The following is a 27,812-nucleotide window of genomic DNA, read 5'->3' on the forward strand; positions in this document are numbered from 1 at the left end:
TGGGAGAGCTTTAAATTCACATTGAGTAATTGCACTGAAAAATGTATTCCTTTAGGTAACAAGTATAAACGGCTAAAATTAAACCCCCCCCCCCCCATGGCTTATAGCTACTGTAAAAAGGGCAATAAAAGATAAAAAAAGGGCATTTAAAAAATACAATCTGAGCGGTCAGCTGGAGCATTTGAAGATTACAAAGGGCTTAATAAAATCTGTAAAAAGGAGATAAAATCAGCAAAAATACAAAACGAACAGCAGGTGGCAAAAGAGAGCAAAACAAATCCCCAAAAATTATTTAGATATAGAATTGCTAAAAAACCTAGGTCTGAGCAGGTAGGTCCCCTAAATAATGGTAAAGGGGGGTAGTCACTGAAGATAAGGAAAAGGCAGAGTTACTAAATGTTTTTTTTAGCTCTGTATATACAAAAGAAGAGAAAGGAGCTGATATCTGTGGCGCCGGGGCTGTTAGTACATCCAGTGATATACTCACTTGGCTAACTGTAGATATGGTCCAAGATAAATAAGGTAAATGTAAACAAGGCTCTGGGTCCAGATGGATTACACCCAAGAGTGCTTAAAGAGCTCTGTTCATTGATGTGCCCCTGTTTATAATTTTTCTCTAGGTACTGGTACAGTTCCAAGTGATTGGCGCAAGGCAAACGTGGTGCCCATATTCAAAAAAAGGGATAAAGGTCCTCCACAGGTAATTTTAGATCAGTTAGTTTAACTTCAGTTGTGGGAAAAATGTTTGAAGGACTCTTAAGGGACTATATACAGGAGTATGTGACTGTAAATAATATTATAAGTGATAACCAGCCTGGGTTTACCAAGGACAGAAGTTGTCAGACTAACCTGATTTGTTTTTATTAGGAGGTGAGTAGTAGCCTGGACAGAGGGGCGGCTGTGGATGTAGTGAGGTTAGTAGTATCCTGGACAGAGGGGCAGCTGTGGATGTAGTGAGGTTAGTAGTATCCTGGACAGAGGGGCAGCTGTGGATGTAGTGAGGTCAGTAGTAGCCTGGACAGAGGGGCGGCTGTGGATGTAGTGACGTTAGTAGTAGCCTGGACAGAGGGGCGGCTGTGGATGTAGTGAGGTTAGTAGTATCCTGGACAGAGGGGCAGCTGTGGATGTAGTGAGGTCAGTAGTAGCCTGGACAGAGGGGCGGCTGTGGATGTAGTGAGGTCAGTAGTAGCCTGGACAGAGGGGCAGCTGTGGATGTAGTGAGGTCAGTAGTAGCCTGGACAGAGGGGCGGCTGTGGATGTAGTGAGGTTAGTAGTATCCTGGACAGAGGGGCAGCTGTGGATGTAGTGAGGTCAGTAGTAGCCTGAACAGCGGGGCGGCTGTGGATGTAGTGAGGTCACTAGTAGCCTGGACAGAGAGGCGGCTGTGGATGTAGTGAGGTCACTAGTAGCCTGGACAGAGAGGCGGCTGTGGATGTAGTGTTTCTGGATTTTGCAAAGGCTTTTGATACTCTCCCTCATAGACACTTAATAAGTAAAGAAAGGTCTATTGGCTTGGAAAGTATAGTTTGTAATTGGATTAAAAACTGGCTGAAGGACCGTGTCCAGAGAGTTGTGGCCAATGATTCCTATTCAGAATGGTCCCGGGTTATAAGTGGTGTACCCCAAGGTTCAGTGCTGGGCCCTTTATTATTTAATTTATTAATTAATGATACCAAGGACGGGATTAATAGCACCATTTCTATTTTTGCAGCTGATACTAAGCTATGTAGAACTGTACGGTCTATGGAAGATGTCCATATACTACAAGCTGACATGAACCCTCTGAGTGATTGGGCATCAACTTGGCAAATGACGTTCAATGTGGATTAATGTAAAGTTCTGCATCTTGGTAGTAATAATCTCCGTGCTTCATAGGTCCTAGGGGATGTAGCACTAGGGGAGTCACTTATAGAGAAGGATTTGGGTGTCCTTGTAGATTGTAGATTAAACAACAGCAGACAATGTCAATCAGCTGCTTCTAAGGCCACCAGGATATTGTCATTTATTAAATGAGGCATGGACTCGCGGGGCAGGGATGTAATATTACCACTTTACAAAGCATTAGTGCGGCCTCATCTGGAATACGCAATCCAGTTCTGGGCACCAGTCCATAGAAAGGATGCACTGCAGATGGAAAAAGTACAAAGGAGAGCAACTAAACTGATAAGGGGAATGGAGGGTCTTAGTTATGAAGAAAAATTAAAAGAATTGAATTTTTTTAGTCTTGAGAAGAGACGTCTAAGGGGGGACATGATTAACCTATACAAGTATATAAAAATGGGCCATACAAAAAATACGGTGAAAAACTGTTCCATGTTAAATGCCCTCAAAAGACAAGGGGGCACTGCCTCCGACTGGAGAAGAGAAAGTTCAGTCTTCAGAAGCGTCAAATCTCTTTACTGTAAGAACTGTGAATCTGTGGAATAGACTTCCTCAGGACGTGGTCACAGCAGGAACAGTGGACAGTTTTACAAAGGGTTTAGATGAATTCTTAAAAGTAAATGACATTAATGCTTATGAAAACGTGTAGAAATCTGAGTCTCACTTCTCTCTGGGATTCGTGTCCCCACCTATCCCTTGGTTGAACTTGATGGACTTATGTCTTTTTTCAACCGTATCAACTATGTAACTACTATAATACTGCCTCCTATGTACAAGAATATAACTACTATAATACTGCTCCTATGTACAAGAATATAACTACTATAATACTGCCTCCTATGTACAAGAATATAACTACTATAATACTGCTTCTATGTACAAGAATATAACTACTATAATACTGCTCCTATGTACAGGAATATAACTACTATAATACTGCCTCCTATGTACATGAATATAACTACTATAATACTGCTGCTATGTACAAGGATATAACTACTATAATACTGCTCCTATGTACAAGAATATAACTACTATAATACTGCCTCCTATGTACAAGAATATAACTACTATAATACTGCTCCTATGTACAAGAATATAACTACTATAATACTGCTCCTATGTACAAGAATATAACTACTATAATACTGCTCCTATGTACAAGAATATAACTACTATAATACTGTCCCCTATGTACAAGAATATAACTACTATAATACTGCCTCCTATGTACAAGAATATAACTACTATAATACTGCTCCCATGTACAAGAATATAACTACTATAATACCTCTCCTATGTACAAGAATATAACTACTATAATACTGCCTCCTATGTACAAGAATATAACTACTATAATACTGCTCCTATGTACAAGAATATAACTGCTATAATACTGCTCCTATGTACAAGAATATAGCTACTATAATACTGCTCCTATGTACAAAAATATAACTACTATAATACTGCTCCTATGTACAAGAATATAACTACTATAATACTGCTCCTATGTACAAGAATATAACTACTATAATACTGCCTCCTATGTACAAGAATATAACTACTATAATACTGCTCCTATGTACAAGAATATAACTAATATAATACTGCTCCTATGTACAAGAATATAACTACTATAACACTGCTCCTATGTACAAGAATATAACTACTATAATACTGTCCCCTATGTACAAGAATATAACTACGATAATACTGCCACCTATGTATAAGAATAGTACTACGATAATACTGTCCCCTAATCTTGTGGAGATACCATAATACTGCTACTAAGGTGTTCAGATGCAGATGCGTTTTTTTTATTGGGGTTATTGCTCGGTATTCACTGCTCTTCCGTGTTGTCAGGTCTTGCTGACACTGTATGGCGTCACGCACAGTGTACAGGACACCTGCCATCTCTCCGCTGTAGTCTATTTATAGGCCGCTCTCAGGAATACCCATTTCTTCCTCCATTTTGCCTGGAATTCCTTTGAGAGGAAGGCAGAGATAGACGATGCTGCAATCTCGGCACCAGACGGTTCAAGGCTGCCTATGAGACCTTGTGTGGTGCACATATCAGATTGCCCCTCCTTGTTGTCATGGTTACTGGAGTATCTGCGAGAAGCTCTGTGTGACTGCTTAACGAAAAAGAGGCCTCGCATTACATCCAGACACATACACAGTATATACACACCAGTAATATACACATTATTTCACACATCCACACACCACGCCTCACATAAAGGTATACACAGCACATATATAGTCACATAACAATATATACACCACATATATACTCACATAATGATATACACAGCACATATATACTCCCATACAGATATTCATAGCACATATATACTCACATACAGATATACACAGCACATATATACTCACATACAGATATTCACAGCACATATATACTCACATACAGATATACACAGCACATATATACTCACATACAGATATACACAGCACATATATACTCACATACAGATATACACAGCACATATATACTCACATACAGATATTCACAGCACATATATACTCACATACAGATATACACAGCACATATATACTCACATATAGCACATAGAGCACATTTATTCCCACACACATCACACATACACTCACATCGTGGACACTAGATGAAACAATGCCCCTGGTGGCCTGTGTCACGTGGCCTGTTATAGGTGGGGCTCGCAGCCTTATCATCTCTCCCACTGCCTGAGTGATCTCACTATGGAGGTATGTGGGAGCCTGGCTGTGAGTTGTATCTTAGCACCTCTCAGACCGTGTTCACACACCGTAGGTAGTCTGGTGGTAGGACCCGTGCCACACGGAGATACCTTGACGGTGGTGCACGGGGGCTCCGATGTGTTCCTGACTGGAATACATTGGCTACAGTCTCAGTTCTTAACATCAGCCTGAGGGATTGGCCATAGTTGTCAATTGCCTATCATTGTGGTGCACCTTTCGCAGTGATTTATAGATGAAACAATGCTGCCCTGACCTCAGAATATTTCCTAGAACTGTGTCCTTCATAACATCCCTGACATTGTGTCATTATACCTCAAATCCTAACGTTCTCTGAACACAGAAAAAAAGCATTACATTAGGAGAGGTCAGGAGGGAGCAGAGGCCAGGAGCGAGCAGAGGTCAGGGGGGAGCAGAGGTCAGGAGAGAGCAGAGGTCAGGAGAAAGCAGAGGTCAGGAGAAAGCAGAGGTCAGGAGAAAGCAGAGGTCAGGAGAAAGCAGAGGTCAGGAGGGAGCAGAGGTCAGGAGAGAGCAGAGGTCATAAGGGAGTAGAGGTCAGGAGAGAACAGAGGTCCGCACAGAGCAGAGTTAAGGAGGGAGCAGAGGTCAGCACAAAGCAAAGGTCAGGAGGGAACATAAGTCAGGAGAGAGCAGAGGTCAGGAGGGAGCAGAGGTCAGGAGGGAGCACAGGTCAGGAGAGAGCATCGGTCAGGAAAGAGCATCGGTCAGGAAAGAGCAGAGGTCAGGAGAAAGCAGAGGTCAGGAGAAAGCAGAGGTCAGGAGAAAGCAGAGGTCAGGAGAAAGCAGAGGTCAGAAGGGAGCAGAGGTCAGGAGAGAGCAGAGGTCATAAGGGAGTAGAGGTCAGGAGAGAGCATCGGTCAGGAAAGAGCATCGGTCAGGAAAGAGCAGAGGTCAGGAGAAAGCAGAGGTCAGGAGAAAGCAGAGGTCAGGAGAAAGCAGAGGTCAGGAGAAAGCAGAGGTCAGAAGGGAGCAGAGGTCAGGAGAGAGCAGAGGTCATAAGGGAGTAGAGGTCAGGAGAGAGCATCTGTCAGGAGAGAGCATCTGTCAGGAGAGAGCAGAGGTCAGGAAGAAGCAGAGGTCAGGAAGAAGCAGAGGTCAGGAGAGAACAGTGGTCAGGAGAGAGCAGAGGTCAGGAGAGAGCAGAGGTCAGGAGGGAGCAGAGATCAGGAGGGAGCAGAGCTCCGCACAAAGCAGAGATCAGGAGGGAGCAGAGGTAAGGACAGAACAGAGGTCAGGAGAGAACAGAGGTCAGGAGAGAACAGAGGTCAGGAGGGAGCAGAGGTCAGGAGGGAGCAGAGGTCAGGAGGGAGCAGAGGTCAGGAGAGAACAGAGGTCAGAAGAGAACAGAGGTCAGGAGAGAACAGAGGTCAGGAGGGAGCAGAGGTCAGGAGAGAACAGAGGTCAGGACAGAACAGAGGTCAGGAGAGAGCAGAGGTCAGGAGGGAGCAGAGGTCAGGAGGGAGCAGAGGTCAGGAGGGAGCAGAGGTCAGGAGAGAACAGAGGTCAGGAGAGAACAGAGGTCAGGAGGGAGCAGAGGTCAGGAGGGAGCAGAGGTCAGGAGAGAGCAGAGGTCAGGAGAGAACAGAGGTCAGGAGAGAACAGAGGTCAGGAGGGAGCAGAGGTCAGGAGAGAACAGAGGTCAGGAGGGAGAAGAGGTCAGGAGGTAGCAGAGGTCAGGAGAGAACAGAGGTCAGGAGGGAGCAGAGGTCAGGAGGGAGCAGAGGCCAGGAGGTAGCAGAGGTCAGGAGGTAGCAGAGGTCAGGAGGGAGCAGAGGTCAGGAGGTAGCAGAGGTCAGGAGAGAACAGAGGTCAGGAGGGAGCAGAGGTCAGGAGGGAGCAGAGGCCAGGAGGTAGCAGAGGTCAGGAGGTAGCAGAGGTCAGGAGGGAGCAGAGGTCAGGAGGGAGCAGAGGTCAGGAGAGAACAGAGGTCAGGAGGGAGCAGAGGTCAAGAGGGAGCAGAGGTCAGGAGGGAGCAGAGGTCAGGAGGGAGCAGAGGTCAGGAGGGAGCAGAGGTCAGGAGGGAGCAGAGGTCAGGAGAGAGCAGAGGTCAGGAGGGAGCAGAGGTCAGGAGGGAGCAGAGGTCAGGAGGGAGCAGAGGTCAGGAGGGAGCAGGAGTTAAGAGGATCTATCTATCATCTCAATCTGTAAATCCTCATACAGAATTATTAATTTAAAGAAAAATGTAGATAGAAAGATAGAACTACCATTGAGCGGGTGACTGCAGTATCAGTCTCGCCTGCGGGATTGTCCAGTAAAAGACTCTTGACCATCCTGATATGAATAAAAGGTGACTGCACTTATTGGAATTATCTGGAATTTTGCTTTTGATAATAAAAAGTGTCTGATTATTATCGAATGATTCCCGATTACAGACAAACACAATGTAAGTAACTAATAACACAAGCAGTTTTACTGTTCATGTATTTCATTGAACACATTAAGTAAACTTCCACAGTGCAGGGAGAAAAAGTAAGTGAACCCCTGAATTGAACAAACTGTAGACCGCCTTTAGCAGTAATCGGCTCCACCAACCATATTCTGTACCTTTAAATAAGATTTGCTCAACGGCCAGTAGGAATTTTGGACCGTTCCTCCCTACAAATGTGCTTCAGATCCTGAGTATTTTGGGGACGTCTTGCCACAGGGTTAAAGTCAGGACTCAGATAAGGCCAAAGCACAAGTCCTCTTCTGTTTCAACCATTCTTTAGCTGATTTACTTGTCTACTTAGGGTGGTCTACATGTTATTATAATCAAGGGTTCACTTACTTTTTCTCCCGACACTTTGGATGTTTTCTCAATGTAATATAAGACAAGATTGGTAATTAGTTTAGTTACATTGTGTTTGTCTATGATTGTGATAACGATGAGAGCACACAGTGCAGAAATCAAGGCCATTCTAAAGGGTTCACTAACTTTTTAGTGCATATTTTCCTATGCAAGAAAAGATGCAACATCTCAGAAAATAACACAGAATCTGGTATCCTGTGTATTCCGAGAAAAAAACATCTGCCGCGGTCCCATTGTTAGAGATGGACGCCGCGTGTTCCTCTGTTTGTACAGACACGATGAAACATATTTAGAAGGTGCAAAGGACAGAGCCTGGCAAATAGAGGAGCGGGAAGCGGGCTGTATAATAACACTACAAACAATGGGCAGTCACGAGGCGCGCGGCATGAGGACACAGTGCACCGTCCTCATCAAATAATCTATAACTAGGTATCATATACTATGCAGGCCAATCAGGGCAATCTGACCGGTAAAGGCTCTATTACATGGCCCGAGAGAGCTGGTAATGATGGAAAACCTATGGCTTCATACCTATCCTAGTGTCCTCTTCTTTGCTTCAGGATCGGGCTACCTAGGACTGAATGATCATTACTAGGATCGTTTGTTGCCATATAATTTAGCAATTTTTGTCAGCAGGGAGTTGTGCTGCCAATGAAAGACAGTTTCATGTGTCACAATAATATAGCTACTATAATACTGCTCATAAGTACAAGAATATAACTACTATAATACTGCTCCTATGTACAAGAATATAACTACTATAATACTGCCTCCTATGTACAAGACTATAACTACTATAATACTGCTCCTATGTACAAGAATATAACTACTATAATACTGCCTCCTATGTACAAGAATATTACTACTATAATACTGCTCCTATGTACAAGAATATAACTACTATAATACTGCTCCTATGTACAAGAATATAACTACTATAATACTGCCTCCTATGTACAAGAATATAACTACTATAATACTGCTCCTATGTACAAGAATATAACTACTATAATACTGCTCCTATATACAAGAATATAACTACTATAATACTGCTCCTATGTACAAGAATATAACTACTATAATACTGCTCCTATGTACAAGAATATAACTACTATAATACTGCTCCTATGTACAAGAATATAACTACTATAATACTGCTCCTATGTACAAGAATATAACTACTATAATACTGCCTCCTATGTACAAGACTATAACTACTATAATACTGCTTCTACATACAGGAATATAACTACTATAATACTGCCTCCTATGCACAAGTATATAACTACTATAATACTGCTCCTATGTACAGGAATATAACTACTATAATACTGCTCCTATGTACAAGAATATAACTACTATAATACTGCTCATATGTACAAGAATATAACTACTATAATACTGCCTCCTATGTACAAGAATATAACTACTATAATACTGCTCCTATGTACAAGAATATAACTACTATAATACTGCTCCTATGTACAAGAATATAACTACTATAATACTATGCCAGGTGCTGTACTGGTGGGTTGGTGGGACCCAGTGCCATGGGTGGCATTGTCAGACAGTAGGGTTGCTGTTTGACCCCTGGGTCCCGCCGCCTACTAGGGCAGTGCCGCTTTGTCACCGCACTGCGCTGCGCCTTATTGTCAGAGTAGGTCCCACTCAAAGAGGTGACCTTGGCGTGGTGAGTGGGCTTATGCCTTTTGATCAAAATGTACACTAATGCCTCTTGTACAACATGCAGTATGGGGGGCTGTACACTTCAACATGGCGCTGAGAAGCGAGTTTGATTAGATCAAAGCATAGCATTGTGGATGTGCGATCCAGTTCTGTTTTTCTCCCCCTGGCATATAACTACTATAATACTGCCTCCTATGTACAAGAATATAACTACTATAATACTGCTCCTATGTACAAGAATATAACTACTATAATACTGCTCCTATGTACAAGAATATAACTACTATAATACTGCTCATATGTACAAGAATATAACTACTATAATACTGCTCCTATGTACAAGAATATAACTACTATAATACTGCTCATATGTACAAGAATATAAATACTATAATACTGCTCCTATATACAAGAATATAACTACTATAATACTGCTCCTATGTACAAGAATATAACTACTATAATACTGCCTTCTATGTACAAGAATATAACTACTATAATACTGCCTCCTATGTGCAAGAATATAACTAGTATAATACTGCTCCTATGTACAAGAATATAGCTACTATAATACTGCCTCCTATGTACAGTACAAGAATATAACTACTATAATACTGCATCTTATGTACAGTACAAGAATATAACTTCTATAATACTGCTCCTATGTACAATAACATAAATACTATAATACTGCTCCTTAAAAAAATAATACGACTAGTTTAGCACTCTAATGGTCAATGTTAGTTTTAAGTTTCTGAATTTGTATGATGCTGGAAGGATGACTAACGAAAATGTCAGCAAAATTCCAAGCCTCAGTCATAACATAAACAATACAGCTCTTCATTAAACATTTAGGCAGCCCTATGCCATAAAGTTTACATAACGGCAGAGAGCAGCAGCTGTGTGTTCCAGCCGTTCATTCAGATATTGTTCTGACGAGATAAGTAGAAAATCTTTACTATACAAGTTTCTATGTACAAAATATAAATAAAAAAACTACTAAAATACTGCTCCTATGTACAAGAATATAACTACTATAATACTGCTCCAATGTACAAGAATATAACTATTATAATACTGCTCCTGTGTACAAGAATATAACTACTATAATACTGCCTCCTATGCAAAAGAATATAACTACTATAATACTGCTCCTATGTACAAGAATATAACTACTATAATACTGCTCCTATGTACAAGAATATAACTACTATACTATAATACTGCTTCTACATACAGGAATATAACTACTATAATACTGCCTCCTATGTACAAGAATATAACTACTATAGTACTGCCTCCTATGTACAAGAATATAACTACTATAATACTGTCCCATGTACAAGAATATAACTACTATAATACTGCCTTCTATGTACAAGAATATAACTACTATAATACTGCTCCTATGTACAAGAATATAACTACTATAATACTGCCTCCTATGTAGTAGAATATAACTACTATAATACTGCTCTTATGTACAAGAATATAACTACTATATGGGAACATAGAATGGGACATAGAAGTGGTGAGAGCTGGGAGATGCTGCAGATTCCTGCGTGTAGCTAGCTAGCAGTAGATGTGGCTGAGCACTGCAGAGGAGTTGAGACTGGTTCACAGGGGTAGAAGATAGCTTCCTAGCCCATGCATCCTGATAGCAGCTGTGGCCCATGTATCGTGGCCAAGACCAGCCAGCAATACTGTGTCACGAGGAAGGGCTTACCACCACTCAGGAGAGAGAGGCAGTGCAGATGGTTGCGAAGACGGAGATACAGCAACCTGGGAGGACTTTGGAGACCATTACCACACAATGCAGGGCAGATGTGCCTACAGCTCATGGATACAGCTGAACTTGACAGCAACCCTTATAAGATTTCTTAATATAAACCACGCGGTCTACATCAGCTACGTCGATTTCCCACTGAGCTTGACAAATATTTGAAGGTCATAAAAGGAAAAGAACAAGAGCGGAAAATGCTAAAGATAATTTCAATTTATGTCAGAAAAATTTGAACTATTCTGCATCCAGGACCCCGTATCTCAGCTCTGCACGGCACTCCTTGTAGCTGAGCATTGCTACCTCCCGGGGGTCCTCAAATGATGGTTATATCTGGAATAATGCATGGTCTGGCAGGCCATGGAGAAAGGGATGACGAGAGAAGATGACTAATCCACTTATAGATTCCATTTCCTGCCTGTGGACTCTGACTCTTGAAGTGTAACTCAGAGGAGGGTGCTGGAGGGTCGGTGTGAGAGGTAAAATATGGGCATGAAGGGTTTCTCCAAACCTTGTGCGCCTAATAACATCAATCAGGCCCCAGTAAAGCTCTAGAAGGCCTAATTTATCAACACTGTCCGACAGTAAAACTGACCTTTGTTGATTATAGCCACGAATCAGAGCTCAGCTCAGATTTCTTTAACTACTCTTGGTAAATGAAAGCTGAGCTCTGATTTGTTGCTATGGGAAAGTGAAAGAAGTCCCAGACAGTAATGTCGCGTACATTCTCCGCAAGTAGACAAAAAAAAATTACTCAATCCTGAAGAAGGTCACTGCCACAGAAAAATATAGAGACCAGTGGAGAAATGCCATCAGCGGCAATCGGTGATGTTAAGAACTATGTGATATTTTCATGGGCCCACCTGATGAACTTTATGGGACCAACTGAAGAACTTTATGGGAACACTTGCATAATTTTATGGGCCCACCTGAAGAACTTCATGGACCCAGCTAAAAAAGTGCATAGGTCCACCTAAAGAATTGCATGGGCCCCCCTGAGGAACTTCATGGGCCCACCATACGGACTTCAGGGACCCACCTGAAAAACTTCATGGGCCCACCTGAAGAGCTGCATGGGCCCTCCTGAAGAACTGCTTGTGACCACCAGAAGAACTACATGGGCCCACCAGAAGAACTACATGGGCCCCAGCAGTTGCTCAGTGGTCCCAAGTGGTGGGCTCCTCTTTATGATGTCCATATGCCGTAAAGGTCGTATGGAGTGAGACTGCCTTCCTGAGACAACCATTTTAATGACATTTTAGTTACAATATGCCCCCACTTTTTGTGGAAACAACCTTCTCCAGTATGGCTCATAAAGTGGGATACAGGTAGTCCCATACCAGCAAGGACTCCCTGTGTGAATATAACAGCCCTACCTGTTGCTGACTTTGCTCTTCCAGATTCAGTTTGACTTCCAGGGACTGACGTGCTTCAAGGAAGGCCTTCCGATGTTTACGATCCGCCATGTAGTAGGACATTATACCGACAGTGATTGTACACAGGTAGATGGCTATATTGGACATGACCTGGAGAGAAAAAATAGTAACTTAGACACATTTATAACCAACATCATATCAACAGCAACACAAATGTCCATCTCTGATCCCCACAGTCTCCTTATAGAAATAATCAACATAAAAAGCTGAGTTACCTTACAAAAACCTTACATAGAAACATAGAAAGTGTCGGTGTCACGGAATGTGTACAGGTAACAAGGCAAAACAACATGCATAAATGTCTCGCTGGATCCAAAAGCTAAGGAACGAAAGGGAGACCCCTGTAGAAGACCTGGCACTTTCCCTGGCTGCTCAGCCTATGCATAGATCCGAATGGTGGAGGTATGCATATCCACGAACCTTGACTATAAAGCCCTGAGCACCCTACAATAGTGAGGGGACACGACCACCGGCTCCCTACACCAGACACGGAGGGAGTCAGGGTCACCTGGGATCCAGCAAACAGAAAATAACAGATAACAGTGTAACACTTAACTTTGTGGAGGAGAGGAGAACCAGATGGGCAAGCACACATACTCCAGGAAGAAATATAAGCCGCCCAGAAAAGCATTCTGGGGAAGAATTTAAAGGGAAACAATTAGTCCAACACATAACAGCTGAGAGACGCTAATGAGAGGAGGAGCTGAATACCACAACACAGAACTCAAGGAGGAGGTTCTGAAAGGCCTCTGTCAGAGCTTCTCAGCTGTCTGGTTGTGACAGTACCCCTCCCTCTACGAGTGGACTCCGGACACTCAGAACCCACCTTCTCAGGATGGGACCTATGGAAAGCCTTGATGAGACGAGAGGCTTTAATGTCCGTCACTGAGACCCACATCCTCTCCTCAGGACCATACCCCTCCCAGTGAACAAGGTACTGAAGAGAACCGCGGACAAGACGAGAATCCACAATCCTAGAGACCTGAAATTCAAGATTCCCATCAACCATAATCGGAGGAGGAGGCAAAGGCGAGGGTACAATGGGTTGAACATAAGGTTTCAATAAGGACTTATGAAAAACATTATGGATCTTCCAAGTCTGAGGAAGATCAAGACGGTATGCAACAGGATTGATGACAGACAGGATTTTGTAAGGCCCAATAAACCTAGGAGTCCGGACCCAACTTCCAGGAGGGAACCTTCAATTTGATATTCTTGGTAGACAACCACACCAGATCACCAACATTCAGGTCCGGACCAAGCACACGTCTCTTATCAGCCACACGCTTATATCTCTCACTCATGCTCTTTAGATTATCTTGAATCTTTTGCCAAATAGATGACAAAGACGAGGAGAATCTGTCCTCATCAGGTAAACCAGAAGACCCCTCTCCCGAGAAAGTCCCAAACTGTGGATGAAACCCATATGCACCAAAAAATGGTGACTTATCAGAGGACTCCTGACGACGGTTATTTAAAGCAAACTCAGCAAGGGACAAAAAAGAACACCAATCCTCTTGATTCTCCGCCACAAAACAGCGCAGATATGTCTCCAGATTCTGATTGACGCGCTCCGTCTGGCCATTCGACTGCGGGTGGAAAGCAGAAGAGAATGACAACCGAACCCCCAAGCGAGAACAGAAAGCCTTCCAGAATCTGGAAACAAACTGCGTGCCCCTATCAGAGACTATGTCTGAAGGAATACCGTGCAATTTGACAATGTGATCAACAAATGCCTGCGCCAGCGTCTTAGCATTGGGCAAACCAGGAAAAGGGATGAAATGCACCATTTTGCTAAAACGGTCCACCACCACCAGAATCACAGTCTTCCCCGAGGAACGAGGCAGGTCCGTGATAAAGTCCATGGACAGATGTGTCCAAGGACGGGAAGGAATGGGTAAGGGAAGGAGAGGACCTGATGGCCGTGAATGAGGGACTTTGGCACGAGCGCAAGTCTCGCAGGCTGCCACAAAACCCTCAACCGACTTACGAAGCGCAGGCCACCAGAATCTCCGAGCGATGAGATCCAGTGTGGCTCTTACCCCCGGGTGCCCAGCAAGGACCGTATCGTGGTGTTCTTTAAAAATCTTGTGTCTTAAAGCGAGAGGCACAAACAACCTCCCAGGAGGACAAAGATCAGGAGCCTCTGACTGGGCTGCCTGCACCTCTGCCTCCAATTCAGGAAAAAGAGCAGAGACCACCACACCTTCAGCCAAAATGGGACCCGGGTCTTCAAAATTCCCGCCTCCCGGAAAACAACGTGACAGTGCATCTGCCTTCACATTCTTAACTCCAGGGCGGAACGTGACAACAAAATTAAACCTAGAAAAGAACAACGACCATCTGGCCTGTCTCGGGTTCAGACGCTTGGCTGACTCCAAGTAGGCCAGATTTTTATGGTCAGTAAATACGGTAATAGGGTGTCTGGCTCCCTCTAGCCAATGGCGCCATTCCTCAAAAGCCAACTTGATGGCCAACAATTCCCTATCTCCCACATCGTAATTTCTCTCTGCGGAGGAGAGTTTTCTTGAGAAAAAGGCACACGGTCGCCAATTGGCAGGAGAGGAACCCTGAGACAAGACCGCCCCCACACCCACCTCAGAAGCATCAACCTCAACTATGAAGGGTAACGAAACATCAGGTTGCACCAAGATGGGAGCGGAAGCAAAACTCTCCTTGATATCAGAAAAAGCCTTACGCGCCTCTACTGACCAAGAAGAAAAATCTACCCCCTTTCTGGTCATATCAGTGAGTGGTTTAACAATAGAAGAATAATTCAAGATGAACTTCCTGTAATAATTGGCAAAGCCCAAAAAACGCATCAGCGCCTTTTGATTCTCAGGAAGCTCCCACTCAAGCACAGCGCGGACCTTCTCTGGGTCCATGCGAAAACCAGAAGCGGAGAGAAGAAACCCCAGAAATTGAATTTCTGGAACCGCAAACACACATTTTTCCAGTTTCGCATATAATTTATTCTCCCGCAGGATGAGCAAGACCTGACGTAAATGTTCCTTATGAGTTTTGAAATCGGGAGAAAAAATCAAAATGTCATCCAAATACACCAATACAAATTTTCCCATCAAATGATAAAAAATGCTGTTCACGAAATGCTGGAAAACGGCTGGGGCATTCATCAAACCAAAAGGCATAACCAAGTTTTCAAAATGGCCCTCAGGGGTATTGAAGGCCGTCTTCCATTCGTCCCCTTCTCTGACCCTGACCAGGTTGTATGCCCCTCTTAAATCTAATTTGGAAAAGACTTTAGCCCCAACAACCTGGTTAAACAGGTCCGGGATCAGAGGAAGCGGATAAGGGTCACGAATTGTGATATTGTTCAGCTCCCTGAAATCCAGACAAGGTCTTAAAGAACCATCTTTTTTCTTAACAAAGAAAAAACCAGCGGCAACAGGTGACTTCGAGGGTCGTATGTGTCCCTTTCTCAGACTCTCAGAGATATAAGCACGCATAGCGATCCTCTCAGGTTGGGAAAGATTGTATAAACGAGATTTAGGCAGCTTGGCGTCTGGGATGAGATTAATAGGGCAATCGTACTCCCTGTGCGGGGGCAAATCCTGAACTCCACTCTCAGAGAAGACATCCGAAAATTCAGAGAGAAAAGATGGTACAGTCTTAGTAGCAACCTCAGAAACAGATGTCATGAGGCAATTCTCTCTGCAAAAGTCACTCCAACCATTTATTTGCTTCGCTTGCCAATCAATGGTGGGGTTATGTTTAGTGAGCCAGGGCAGCCCCAACACCAGCGGGGTGGGCAAACCGCTAAGGACGAAACATGACACATCCTCAACATGAGCATCACTCACAATTAAACGGATATTGTGAACTATGCCCTTTAATGATTTCTGAGAAAGTGGAGCGGAATCGATAGCAAATACAGGAATATCCTTTCTCAAAGTGCGCACCTGGAATCCATGAGTTATCGCAAAGTGATTATCAATGAGATTGACCGCTGCTTCACTATCCACAAAAATCTCACAAAAAATGTTCTTGCTCTCTAGTGCCACCCTAGCCGGCAGGACAAAACGGGAACTACAAGCAAACGGAAAATCTTCAATCTCCGCCTCAATCCTGCCAATAGTAACAGACGGAACATTTTTTAAAGATTTTTTCCTCTTTGTTTCTTTATTATACCCAGAGAACTGCCTGAATCTCCTAGAGGGACAAATATTTGCCAAATGATTAATACCTCCACAACAAAAACAAACCCTCCCATGCGGGCTGAATCTTCTATTGTCAGAAGCAATCAACCCCAGCTGCATGGGCTCCTGCTCAGAAGGGGCTGACAGCGACTGAGACCCCTGCGCAGAGAATGGGACCGCTGCACAGTCCTGGGACCGAGTATGACAGGAAGGAGAGATCTCTCCTCTCTCTCTAAGACGCCTGTCAATACGAACGGCCTGAGACATAGCAGAGTCCAAAGAAATAGGCCTTTCATGAAAGGCAAATGCATCTTTCAATCCCTCTGAAAGACCATGGCAAAATTGACTTCGGAGTGCAGCATCATTCCAACCAGTATCAGCTGCCCAACTCCGAAATTCTGAGCAGTATATTTCTGCGGATTGTTTACCCTGGCATAGGAGACGTAGTCTAGACTCCGCCAGAGCAATACGATCCGGATCATCATATATCTGACCCAGGGCTAAAAAGAATTCATCCACTGAACGGAGGGGCCGTGCCCCCTCCGGCAGCGAAAAGGCCCAGGACTGAGCGTTACCCCTGAGCAGCGATATAATGATCCCCACCCTCCGTTCCTCATCACCAGAAGAATGGGGAAGAAGGCGAAAATGGAGTTTGCAAGCCTCTCTAAAACGCACAAAATTCTCACTACCCCCGGAGAACGTATCCGGGAGCGAGATCTTAGGCTCAGAACAAGCTCCATGAACGCAAGCTGAACCGGTCACTTGAAGCTGAGAAAAAGTCTTACGGAGGTCAGCTACCTCCAATGAAAGACCCTGGAAGCGTTCAGCCAAAAGTGAAACCGGATCCATGCTTAAGACGGTTTTGGCGGCTTATAATGTCACGGAATGTGTACAGGTAACAAGGCAAAACAACATGCATAAATGACTCGCTGGATCCAAAAGCTAAGGAACGAAAGGGAGACCCCTGTAGAAGACCTGGCACTTTCCCTGGCTGCTCAGCCTATGCATAGATCCGAATGGTGGAGGTATGCATATCCACGAACCTTGACTATAAAGCCCTGAGCACCCTACAATAGTGAGGGGACACGACCACCGGCTCCCTACACCAGACACGGAGGGAGTCAGGGTCACCTGGGATCCAGCAAACAGAAAATAACAGATAACAGTGTAACACTTAACTTTGTGGAGGAGAGGAGAACCAGATGGGCAAGCACACATACTCCAGGAAGAAATATAAGCCGCCCAGAAAAGCATTCTGGGGAAGAATTTAAAGGGAAACAATTAGTCCAACACATAACAGCTGAGAGACGCTAATGAGAGGAGGAGCTGAATACCACAACACAGAAACTCAAAGAGGAGGTTCTGAAAGGCCTCTGTCAGAGCTTCTCAGCTGTCTGGTTGTGACAGTCGGCAGATAAGAACCATTTGGCCCATCTAGTCTGCCCAATATACTAAATACTATGGATAGCCCCTGGCCCTATCTTATATGAAGGATGGCCTTATGCCTATCCCATGCATGCTTAACCACTTCAGCCCCGCTAGCTGAAACCCCCTTCATGACCAGAGCACTTTTTACACTTCGGCACTACACTACTTTCACCGTTTATCGCTCGGTCATGCAACTTACCACCCAAATGAATTTTACCTCCTTTTCTTCTCACTAATAGAGCTTTCATTGGGTGGTATTTTATTGCTGCTGACATTTTTACTTTTTTTGTTATTAATCAAAATGTAACGATTTTTTTGCAAAAAAATGACATTTTTCACTTTCAGCTGTAAAATTTTGCAAAAAAAACGACATCCATATATAAATTTTTCGCCAAATTTATTGTTCTACATGTCTTTGATAAAAAAAAATGTTTGGGCAAAAAAAAAATGGTTTGGGTAAAAGTTTTAGCGTTTACACACTAAGGTACAAAAATGTGAATTTCCGCTTTTTGAAACGGCTCTGACTTTCTGAGCACCGTCACGATTCCTGAGGATCTACAATGCCCAGACAGTAGAAAAACCCCACAAATGACCCCATTTCGGAAAGTAGACACCCTAAGGTATTCGCTGATGGGCATAGTGAGTTCATAGAACTTTATTTTTTATTAAGTTAGCGGAAAATGATGATGATTTTTTTATTTTATTTTTTTTCTTACAAAGTCTCATATTCCACTAACTTGCGACAAAAAATTAAAAAATTCTAGGAACTCGCCATGCCCCTCACAGAATACCTTGGGGTGTCTTCTTTCCAAAATGGGGTCACTTGTGGGGTAGTTATACTGCCCTGGCAATTTAGGGGCCCAAATGTGTGAGAAGAACTTTGCAATCAAAATGTGTAAAAAATGACCGGTGAAATCCGAAAGGTGCACTTTGGAATATGTGCCCCTTTGCCCACCTTGGCAGCAAAAAAGTGTCACACATCTGGTATCGCCGTACTCAGGAGAAGTTGGGGAATGTGTTTTGGGGTGTCATTTTACATATACCCATGCTGGGTGAGAGAAATATCTTGGCAAAAGACAACTTTGCCCATTTTTTTATACAAAGTTGGCATTTGACCAAGATATTTTTCTCACCCAGCATGGGTATATGTAAAATGACACCCCAAAACACATTGCCCAACTTCTCCTGAGTACGGCGATACCAGATGTGTCACACTTTTTTGCTGCCAAGGTGGGCAAAGGGGCACATATTCCAAAGTGCACCTTTCGGATTTTGCAGGCCATTTTTTACACATTTTGATTGCAAGGTACTTCTCACACATTTGGGCCCCTAAATTGCCAGGGCAGTATAACTACGCCACAAGTGACCCCATTTTGGAAAGAAGACACCCCAAGGTATTCCGTGAGGGGCACGGTGAGTTCCTAGAATTTTTTATTTTTTGTCGCAAGTTAGTGGAATATGAGACTTTGTAAGGAAAAAAAAAAAAAAAAAAAAATCATCATTTTCCGCTAACTTGTGACAAAAAATAAAAAATTCTAGGAACTCGCCATGCCCCTCACGGAATACCTTGGGGTGTCTTCTTTCCAAAATGGGGTCACTTGTGGCGTAGTTATACTGTTCTGGCAATTTAGGGGCCCAAATGTGTAAGAAGTACTTTGCAATCAAAATCTGTAAAAAATAGCCTGCAAAATCCGAAAGGTGCTCTTTGGAATATGTGCCCCTTTGCCCACCTTGGCTGCAAAAAAGTGTCACACATCTGGTATCGCCGTACTCAGGAGAAGTTGGGCAATGTGTTTTGGGGTGTCAGTTTACATATACCCATGCTGGGTGGGAGAAATATCTTGGCAAAAGATAACTTTTCCCATTTTTTTTATACAAAGTTGGCATTTGACCAAGATATTTTTCTCACCCAGCATGGGTATATGTAAAATGACACCCCAAAACACATTGCCCAACTTCTCCTGAGTACGGCGATACCAGATGTGTGACACTTTTTTGCAGCCTAGATGCGCAAAGGTGCCCAAATTCCTTTTAGGAGGGCATTTTTAGACATTTGGATCCCAGACTTCTTCTCACACTTTCGGGCCCCTAAAAAGCCAGGGCAGTATAAATACCCCACATGTGACCCCACTTTGGAAAGAAGACACCCCAAGGTATTCAATGAGGGGCCTGGCGAGTTCATAGAAATTTTTTTTTTTTTGCATAAGTTAGCGGAAATTGATTTTTTTTGTTTTTTTCTCACAAAGTCTCACTTTCCGCTAACTTAGGACAAAAATTTAAATCTCTAATGGACTCAATATGCCCCTCAGCGAATACCTTGGGGTGTCTTATTTCCGAAATGGGATCACATGTGGGGTATTTATACTGCCCTGGCTTTTTAGGGGCCCTAAAGCGTGAGAAGAAGTCTGGAATATAAATGTCTAAAAATGTTTACGCATTTGGATTCCGTGAGGGGTATGGTGAGTTCATGGGAGATTTTATTTTTTGACACAAGTTAGTGGAATATGAGACTTTGTAAGAAAAAACAAAAACAAACAAAAAATTTCCGCTAACTTGGGCCAAAAAAATGTCTGAATGGAGCCTTACAGGGGGAGTGATCAATGACAGGGGGGTGATCAATGACAGGGGGGTGATCACCCATATAGACTCCCTGATCACCCCCTGTCACTGATCACCCCCCTGGTAAGGCTCCATTCAGACGTCCGTATGATTTTTACGGATCCATGGATACATGGATCGGATCCGCAAAACACATGCGGACGTCTGAATGGAGCCTTACAGGGGGGTTATCAATGACAGGGGGTGATCAGGGTGATCACCCCCCTGTCACTGATCACCCCCCCTGTAAGGCTCCATTCAGACGTCCGTATGATTTTTACGGATCCATGGACACATGGATCGGATCCGCAAAACACATGCGGACGTCTGAATGGAGCCTTACAGGGGGGGTGATCAATGACAGAGGGGTGATCACCCATATAGACTCCCTGATCACCCCCCTGTAAGGCTCCATTCAGACGTCCGTATGATTTTTTACGGATCCACGGATACATGGATCGGATCCGCAAAACACATGCGGACGTCTGAATGGAGCCTTACAGGGGGGGGGTGATCAATGACAGAGGGGTGATCACCCATATAGACTCCCTGATCACCCCCCTGTAAGGCTCCATTCAGACGTCCGTATGATTTTTTACGGATCCACGGATACATGGATCGGATCCGCAAAACACATGCGGACGTCTGAATGGAGCCTTACAGGGGGGGGGGGGTGATCAATGACAGAGGGGTGATCACCCATATAGACTCCCTGATCACCCCCCTGTAAGGCTCCATTCAGACGTCCGTATGATTTTTTACGGATCCACGGATACATGGATCGGATCCGCAAAACACATGCGGACGTCTGAATGGAGCCTTACAGGGGGGGGTGATCAATGACAGAGGGGTGATCACCCATATAGACTCCCTGATCACCCCCCTGTAAGGCTCCATTCAGACGTCCGTATGATTTTTTACGGATCCACGGATACATGGATCGGATCCGCAAAACACATGTGGACGTCTGAATGGATCCTTACAGGGGGGGGGGGTGATCAATGACAGAGGGGTGATCACCCATATAGACTCCCTGATCACCCCCCTGTAAGGCTCCATTCAGACGTCCGTATGATTTTTTACGGATCCACGGATACATGGATCGGATCCGCAAAACACATGCGGACGTCTGAATGGAGCCTTACAGGGGGGGGGGGGGTGATCAATGACAGAGGGGTGATCACCCATATAGACTCCCTGATCACCCCCCTGTAAGGCTCCATTCAGACGTCCGTATGTGTTTTGCGGATCCGATCCATGTATCAGTGGATCCGTAAAAATCATGCGGATGTCTGAATGGAGCCTTACAGGGGGGTGATCAATGACAGAGGGGTGATCAATGACAGGGAAGTGATCAGGAAGTCTATATGCGTGATCACCCCCTTGTCATTGATCACCCCCCTGTAAGGCTCCATTCAGAGGTCCGCATGTCTTTTGCGGATCCGATCCATGTATCAGTGGATCCGTAAAAATCATGCGGATGTCTGAATGGAGCCTTACAGGGGGGTGATCAATGACAGAGGGGTGATCAATGACAGGGAAGTGATCAGGAAGTTTATATGCGTGATCACCCACTTGTCATTGATCACCCCCCTGTAAGGCTCCATTCAGACGTCCGTATGCGTTTTGCGGATCCGCTCCATGTATCCGTGGATCCGTAAAAATCAAACGGACGGCTGAACGGAGCCTGACAGGGGGGTGATCAATGACAGGGGGGTGATCAATGACAGGGGGGTGATCAATGACAGGGGGGTGATCAGGGAGTTTATATGGGGTGATCATGGGTGATCAGGGGTTTATAAGGGGTTAATAAGTGCCGGGGGGGGGGGGGGTGTAGTGTAGTGTGGTGTTTGGTGCGACTGTACTGAGCTACCTGAGTCCTCTGGTGGTCGATCCTAACAAAAGGGACCACCAGAGGACCAGGTAGCAGGTATATTAGACGCTGTTATCAAAACAGCGTCTAATATACCTGTTAGGGGTTAAAAAAATCAGATCTCCAGCCTGCCAGCGAGCGATCGCCGCTGGCATGCTGGAGATCCACTCGCTTACCTTCCGTTCCTGTGAGCGCGCGCGCCTGTGTGCAGGGCTGCCACCTCCGGACCGCACATCTGCGTTAGGCGGTCCGGAGGTGGTTAAACTCCTCCACTGTATTTGCAGCTACCACTTCTGCAGGAAGGCTATTCCATGCATCCACTACTCTCTCAGTAAAGTAATACTTCCTGATATTACTTTAAACCTTTGCCCCTCTAATTTAAAACTATATGAGTTTAAAGAAACAGGGGGCACACCAAATACTGACAGGAGTGCAAAGGGTGGAATAATTACATATGACAAATTATCTGACCCAAGAGAGAGTCAAAAAGAGCCACCCCATAAATGCACATCCAACCATAAAGGGATACAAAAATATATATAAAGTTTATTTAGACACAACAACACACACGCATTAAAAAATTGTATACAATATGGAACAAAGTGCGGTATGCAATAAAATATATGTAACCGACACATACAGGTCCACTGAGTTTATCACATCTGAATATATGTGTAATCAACCAGCATATAAAACAATACAATAAATCACATGTAGCAAATGTAAGGTAAGGTAAGACCACTGGAATTCAAAATGCAGGCAGACCAACATAGGGTCCAATATCAAGAGCCAAACCTACATAGCCAGCTGGTGCAGTGGACCTGGAAACATAACAAGCGCCCAGCGCGTGTCGCCGGAGCAATCTGGCTTCCTCAGGGTTTAAAACTATGTCCTCTTGTAGCAGTTTTTCTTCTTTTAAATATTCTCTCCTCTTTTACCTTGTTGATTCCCTTTATGTATTTAGCAGTTTCTATCATATCCCCTCTGTCTCGTCTTTATTCCAAGCTATACATGTTAAGGTCCTTTAATCTTTCCTGGAAAGTTTTATCCTGCAATCCATGTACCAGTTTAGTAGCTCTTCTCTGAACTCTCTCTAGAGTATCTATATCCTTCTGGAGATATGGTCTCCAGTACTGTGCACAATACTCCAGATGAGGTCTCACTAGTGCTCTGTAGAGCGGCATGAGCGCCTCCCTCTTTCTACTGGTAATTCCTCTTGCTATACACCCAAGCATTCTGTTAGCATCTCCTGCTGCTCTGTGACATGGTCTGCCTACCTTTAAGTCTTCTGAAATAATGACCCCTAAATCCCTTTCCTCAGATACTGAGGTTAGGACTGTATCACTGATTTTATATTCTGCTCTTGGGTTTTTACACCCCAGGTGCATTATCTTGCACTTATCAACATTAAATTTTAGTTGCCAGATTTTTGACCATTCCTCTAGTTTTCCTAAGTCCTTTTCCATTTGGTGTATCCCTCCAGGAACATCAACCCTGTTACATATCTTTGTATCATCAGCAAAAAGACACACCTTACCATCGAGGCCTTCTGCAATTTCGCTGATAAAGATATTAAACAATATGGGCCCCAGAACAGATCCCTGAGGTACCCCACTGGTAACAAGACCTTGGTCTGAATATACTCCATTGACTACAACCCTCTGTTGCCTGTCCCTCAGCCACTGCCTAATTCATTCAACAATATGGGAGTCCAAGTCCAAAGACTGCAATTTATTGATAAGCCTTCTGTGTGGGACAGTATCAAAAGCCTTACTAAAGTCTAGATAAGCGATGTCTACTGCACCTCCGCCATCTATTATTTTAGTCACCCAATCAAAAAAAACAATAAGATTAGTTTGACATGATCTCCCTGAAGTAAACCCATGCTGTTTTTCATCTTTTAATCTATGGGATTTTAGATGCTCCACAATCCTCTCCTTAAGTATGGTTTCCATTAATGTCCCCACTATTGATGTCAGGCTTACTGGCCTATAGTTGCCCGATTTCTCCCTACTACCTTTCTTGTGAATGGGCACAACATTTGCTAATTTCCAATCTTCTGGGACGACTCCTGTTGCCAGTGATTGGTTAAATTGGTTACACTACCAAACTAGTACATAACGTGTGTTATACTCCAGAGCTGCACTCACTATTCTGCTGGTGGAGTGAGTGTGTACATAAGTTACTTATCCTGTACTGATCCTGAGTTGCATTCTGTATTATACTCCAGAGCTGCACTCACTATTCTGCTGGTGCAGTCACTGTGTACATACATTACATTACTTATCCTGTACTGATCCTGAGTTACATCCTGTATTATACTTCAGAGCTGCACTCACTATTCTGCTAGAGGAGTCACTGTGTACATACATTACATTACTTATCCTGTACTGATCCTGAGCTACATCCTGTATTATACTCCAGAGCTGCACTCACTATTCTGCTGCTGGAGTCACTGTGTACATACATTACTTAGGCTACTTTCACATTAGCTTTTTTTTTTTACAGATCCGTCATGCTTTCGTTACAGCAATACAAACGCATGCATCCGCCATGAACGGATCCGGTTGTATTATGTCTTCTATAGCCATGACGGATCCGTCTTGAACACCATTGAAAGTCAATGGGGGACGGATCCGTTTTCTATTGTGCCAGAGAAGCTCTGCTTCGTCAGACGGACACCAAAATGCTGCATCCACCTCCAGAGCGGAATGGAGACTGATCAGAGGCAAACTGATGCGTTCTGAGCGGATCCTTTTCCATTCAGAATGCATTAGGGCAAAACTGATCCGTTTTGGACCGCTTGTGAGAGCCCTGAACGGATCTCACAAACGGAAAGCCAAAACACGAGTGTGAAAGTAGCCTTATCCTGTACTGATGTATCATCCGGCCTGCACCTCTGTGATAAATCTGGTGCCGATCTACACCTCCAGTTTGTTTATGCCATCTATAGGTTTTCAGGACAGACATAGTGCTGCTATATACAGTGGCTCACCGCCCTATACTATGGGTAAGGTGTTATGCCACGTGCTTTGGCTAATGCTCCCAGTACCCCCTGAGCTGAATCTGCCAGTAAATGAAAAATTTATATAGTCGGTGCTCAAGGCATACACTGTAGATAACAGGTATCAGACAGCAGGATTTATTAAAACTAAAATATATGTGCATGACTAAAACCGTTATATCAGAATGTATAAAAGATAAGAATGAGTTACCGCTGGAAACAGATCTATCACATACCGCTGATCACATGATCTGTGCATAGATAATTCAGCAGAAAACCTATATAAATACATAAATATAAACCATCTAAACCGCAGTAAATGATATTAGATATACAGTGCCTTCCAAAAGTATTCACCCCCCCTTGACTTTTTTTTCGTGTTTTGTTATGTTCAATGTTTTGTTAATCTGAATGTTATGTGATGGATCAGAACACAATGGTCTAAGTCGGTGAAGTGAAACGAGAAAAAGATATAAATAAAAATATTGTTTAGAAAAAGAAAACAGAAAATTGCCATGTGCGTATGTATTCACCCCCTTTGTTAGGAAGCCGATAAAAAGCTCTGGTGCAACCAATTACCTTCAGAAGTCACATAATTAGTGAAATGATGTCACCTGTGTGCAATCTAAGTGTCACATGATCTGTCATTACATATACACACCTTTTTTGAAAGGCCCCAGAGGCTGCAACACCTAAGCAAGAGGCATCACTGACCAAACACTGCCATGAAGACCAAGGAACTCTCCAAGTAAGGGACAATGTTGTTGAGAAGTACAAGTCAGGGTTAGGTTATAAAAAATATCCAAATCTTTGATGATCCGCAGGAGCACAAATCTGTCATAACCAAATGGAAAGAACATGGCACAACAGCAAACCTGCCAAGAGACGGCCGTCCACCAAAACTCACGGACCGGGCAAGGAGGGCATTAATCAGAGAGGCAGCACAGAGACCTAAGGTGACCCTGGAGGAGCTGCAGAGTTCCACAGCAGAGACTGGAGTATCTGTACATAGGATGACAATAAGCCGTACGCTCCACAGAGTTGGGCTTTATGGCAGAGTGGCCAGAAGAAAGCCATTACTTTCAGCTAAAAACAAAAAGGGACGTTGTGAGTTTGTGAAAAGGCCTGTGGGAGACTCCGAAAATGCATGGAGGAAGCTGCACATTGATCTCTAAAAGCAGGCATTAGGGCAAGAAGAAATATACATTACTGTATAAATGGCCACAAGACTATTATACTGAGGAGGGAGGGGCTTCAAAAATTGTTGTCCTGACTCCTTACAGTAGCGTCTCCTTGTGGCTGCCCCCATACAGTATAACGTCTCCTTGTGGCTGCCCCCATACAGTATAACGTCTCCTTGTGGCTGCCCCCATACAGTATAACGTCTCCTTGTGGCTGCCCCCATACAGTATAACATCTCCTTGTGGCCCCCATACTGTATAACATCTCCTTGTGGCTGCCCCCATACAGTATAACGTCTCCTTGTGGCCCCCATACAGTATAACGTCTCCTTGTGGCCCCCATACAGTATAACGTCTCCTTGTGGCTGCCCCCATACAGTATAACGTCTCCTTGTGGCTGCCCCCATACAGTATAACGTCTCCTTGTGGCTGCCCCCATACAGTATAACGTCTCCTTGTGGCTGCCCCCATACAGTATAACGTCTCCTTGTGGCTGCCCCCATACAGTATAACATCTCCTTGTGGCCCCCATACTGTATAACATCTCCTTGTGGCTGCCCCCATACAGTATAACGTCTCCTTGTGGCCCCCATACAGTATAACGTCTCCTTGTGGCCCCCATACAGTATAACGTCTCCTTGTAGCTGCCCCCTATACTGTATAACGTCTCCTTGTAGCTGCCCCCATACAGTATAACATCTCCTTGTGGCTGCCCCCCATACAGTATAACGTCTCCTTGTGGCTGCCCCCATACAGTATAACGTCTCCTTGTGGCTGCCCCCCATACAGTATAATGTCTCCTTGTGGCTGCCCCCATACAGCATAACGTCTCCTTGTGGCTGCCCCCACACAGTATAATGTCTCCTTGTGTCCCCCCCCATACAGTATAACGTCTCCTTGTGGCTGCCCCCATACAGTATAACGCCTCCTTGTGGCTGCCCCCATACAGCATAACGTCTCCTTGTGGCTGCCCCCATACAGTATAACGTCTCCTTGTGGCTGCCCCCCATACAGTATAATGTCTCCTTGTGGCTGCCCCCCATACAGTATAATGTCTCCTTGTGGCTGCCCCCATACAGTATAATGTCTCCTTGGAATGTTATAGTTCTGTTTTTGGGCCTTTTGGTTGGTCAGTGGTCATAAAATACATGTGTGTGTATTTTATTGTTAAAATTAGTATCGGTAATTGGTATCGGTAAGTACTTAAATAAAAGTATCGGTACTCGTA

At 44.1% G+C, this 27,812-nt stretch overlaps 1 protein-coding gene across 1 annotated transcript in view; it reads right to left on the bottom strand.

Annotated features, from left to right (window-relative positions):
- The window catches only part of ADCY3 (adenylate cyclase 3), a 173,437-nt gene that overhangs the window by 82,453 nt on the left and 63,172 nt on the right, over positions 1-27,812 (bottom strand). Inside the window, exon 2 of the mRNA XM_044290938.1 lies at positions 12,284-12,433. Within this exon, the coding sequence (XP_044146873.1) occupies positions 12,284-12,433 (150 nt within the window). The remainder of the gene's footprint in view (positions 1-12,283; positions 12,434-27,812) is intronic.

The sequence above is a fragment of the Bufo gargarizans genome, chromosome 4 (genome assembly GCF_014858855.1).
Source record: "Bufo gargarizans isolate SCDJY-AF-19 chromosome 4, ASM1485885v1, whole genome shotgun sequence".
In the NCBI taxonomy this organism is placed as follows: Eukaryota; Metazoa; Chordata; class Amphibia; order Anura; family Bufonidae; genus Bufo; species Bufo gargarizans.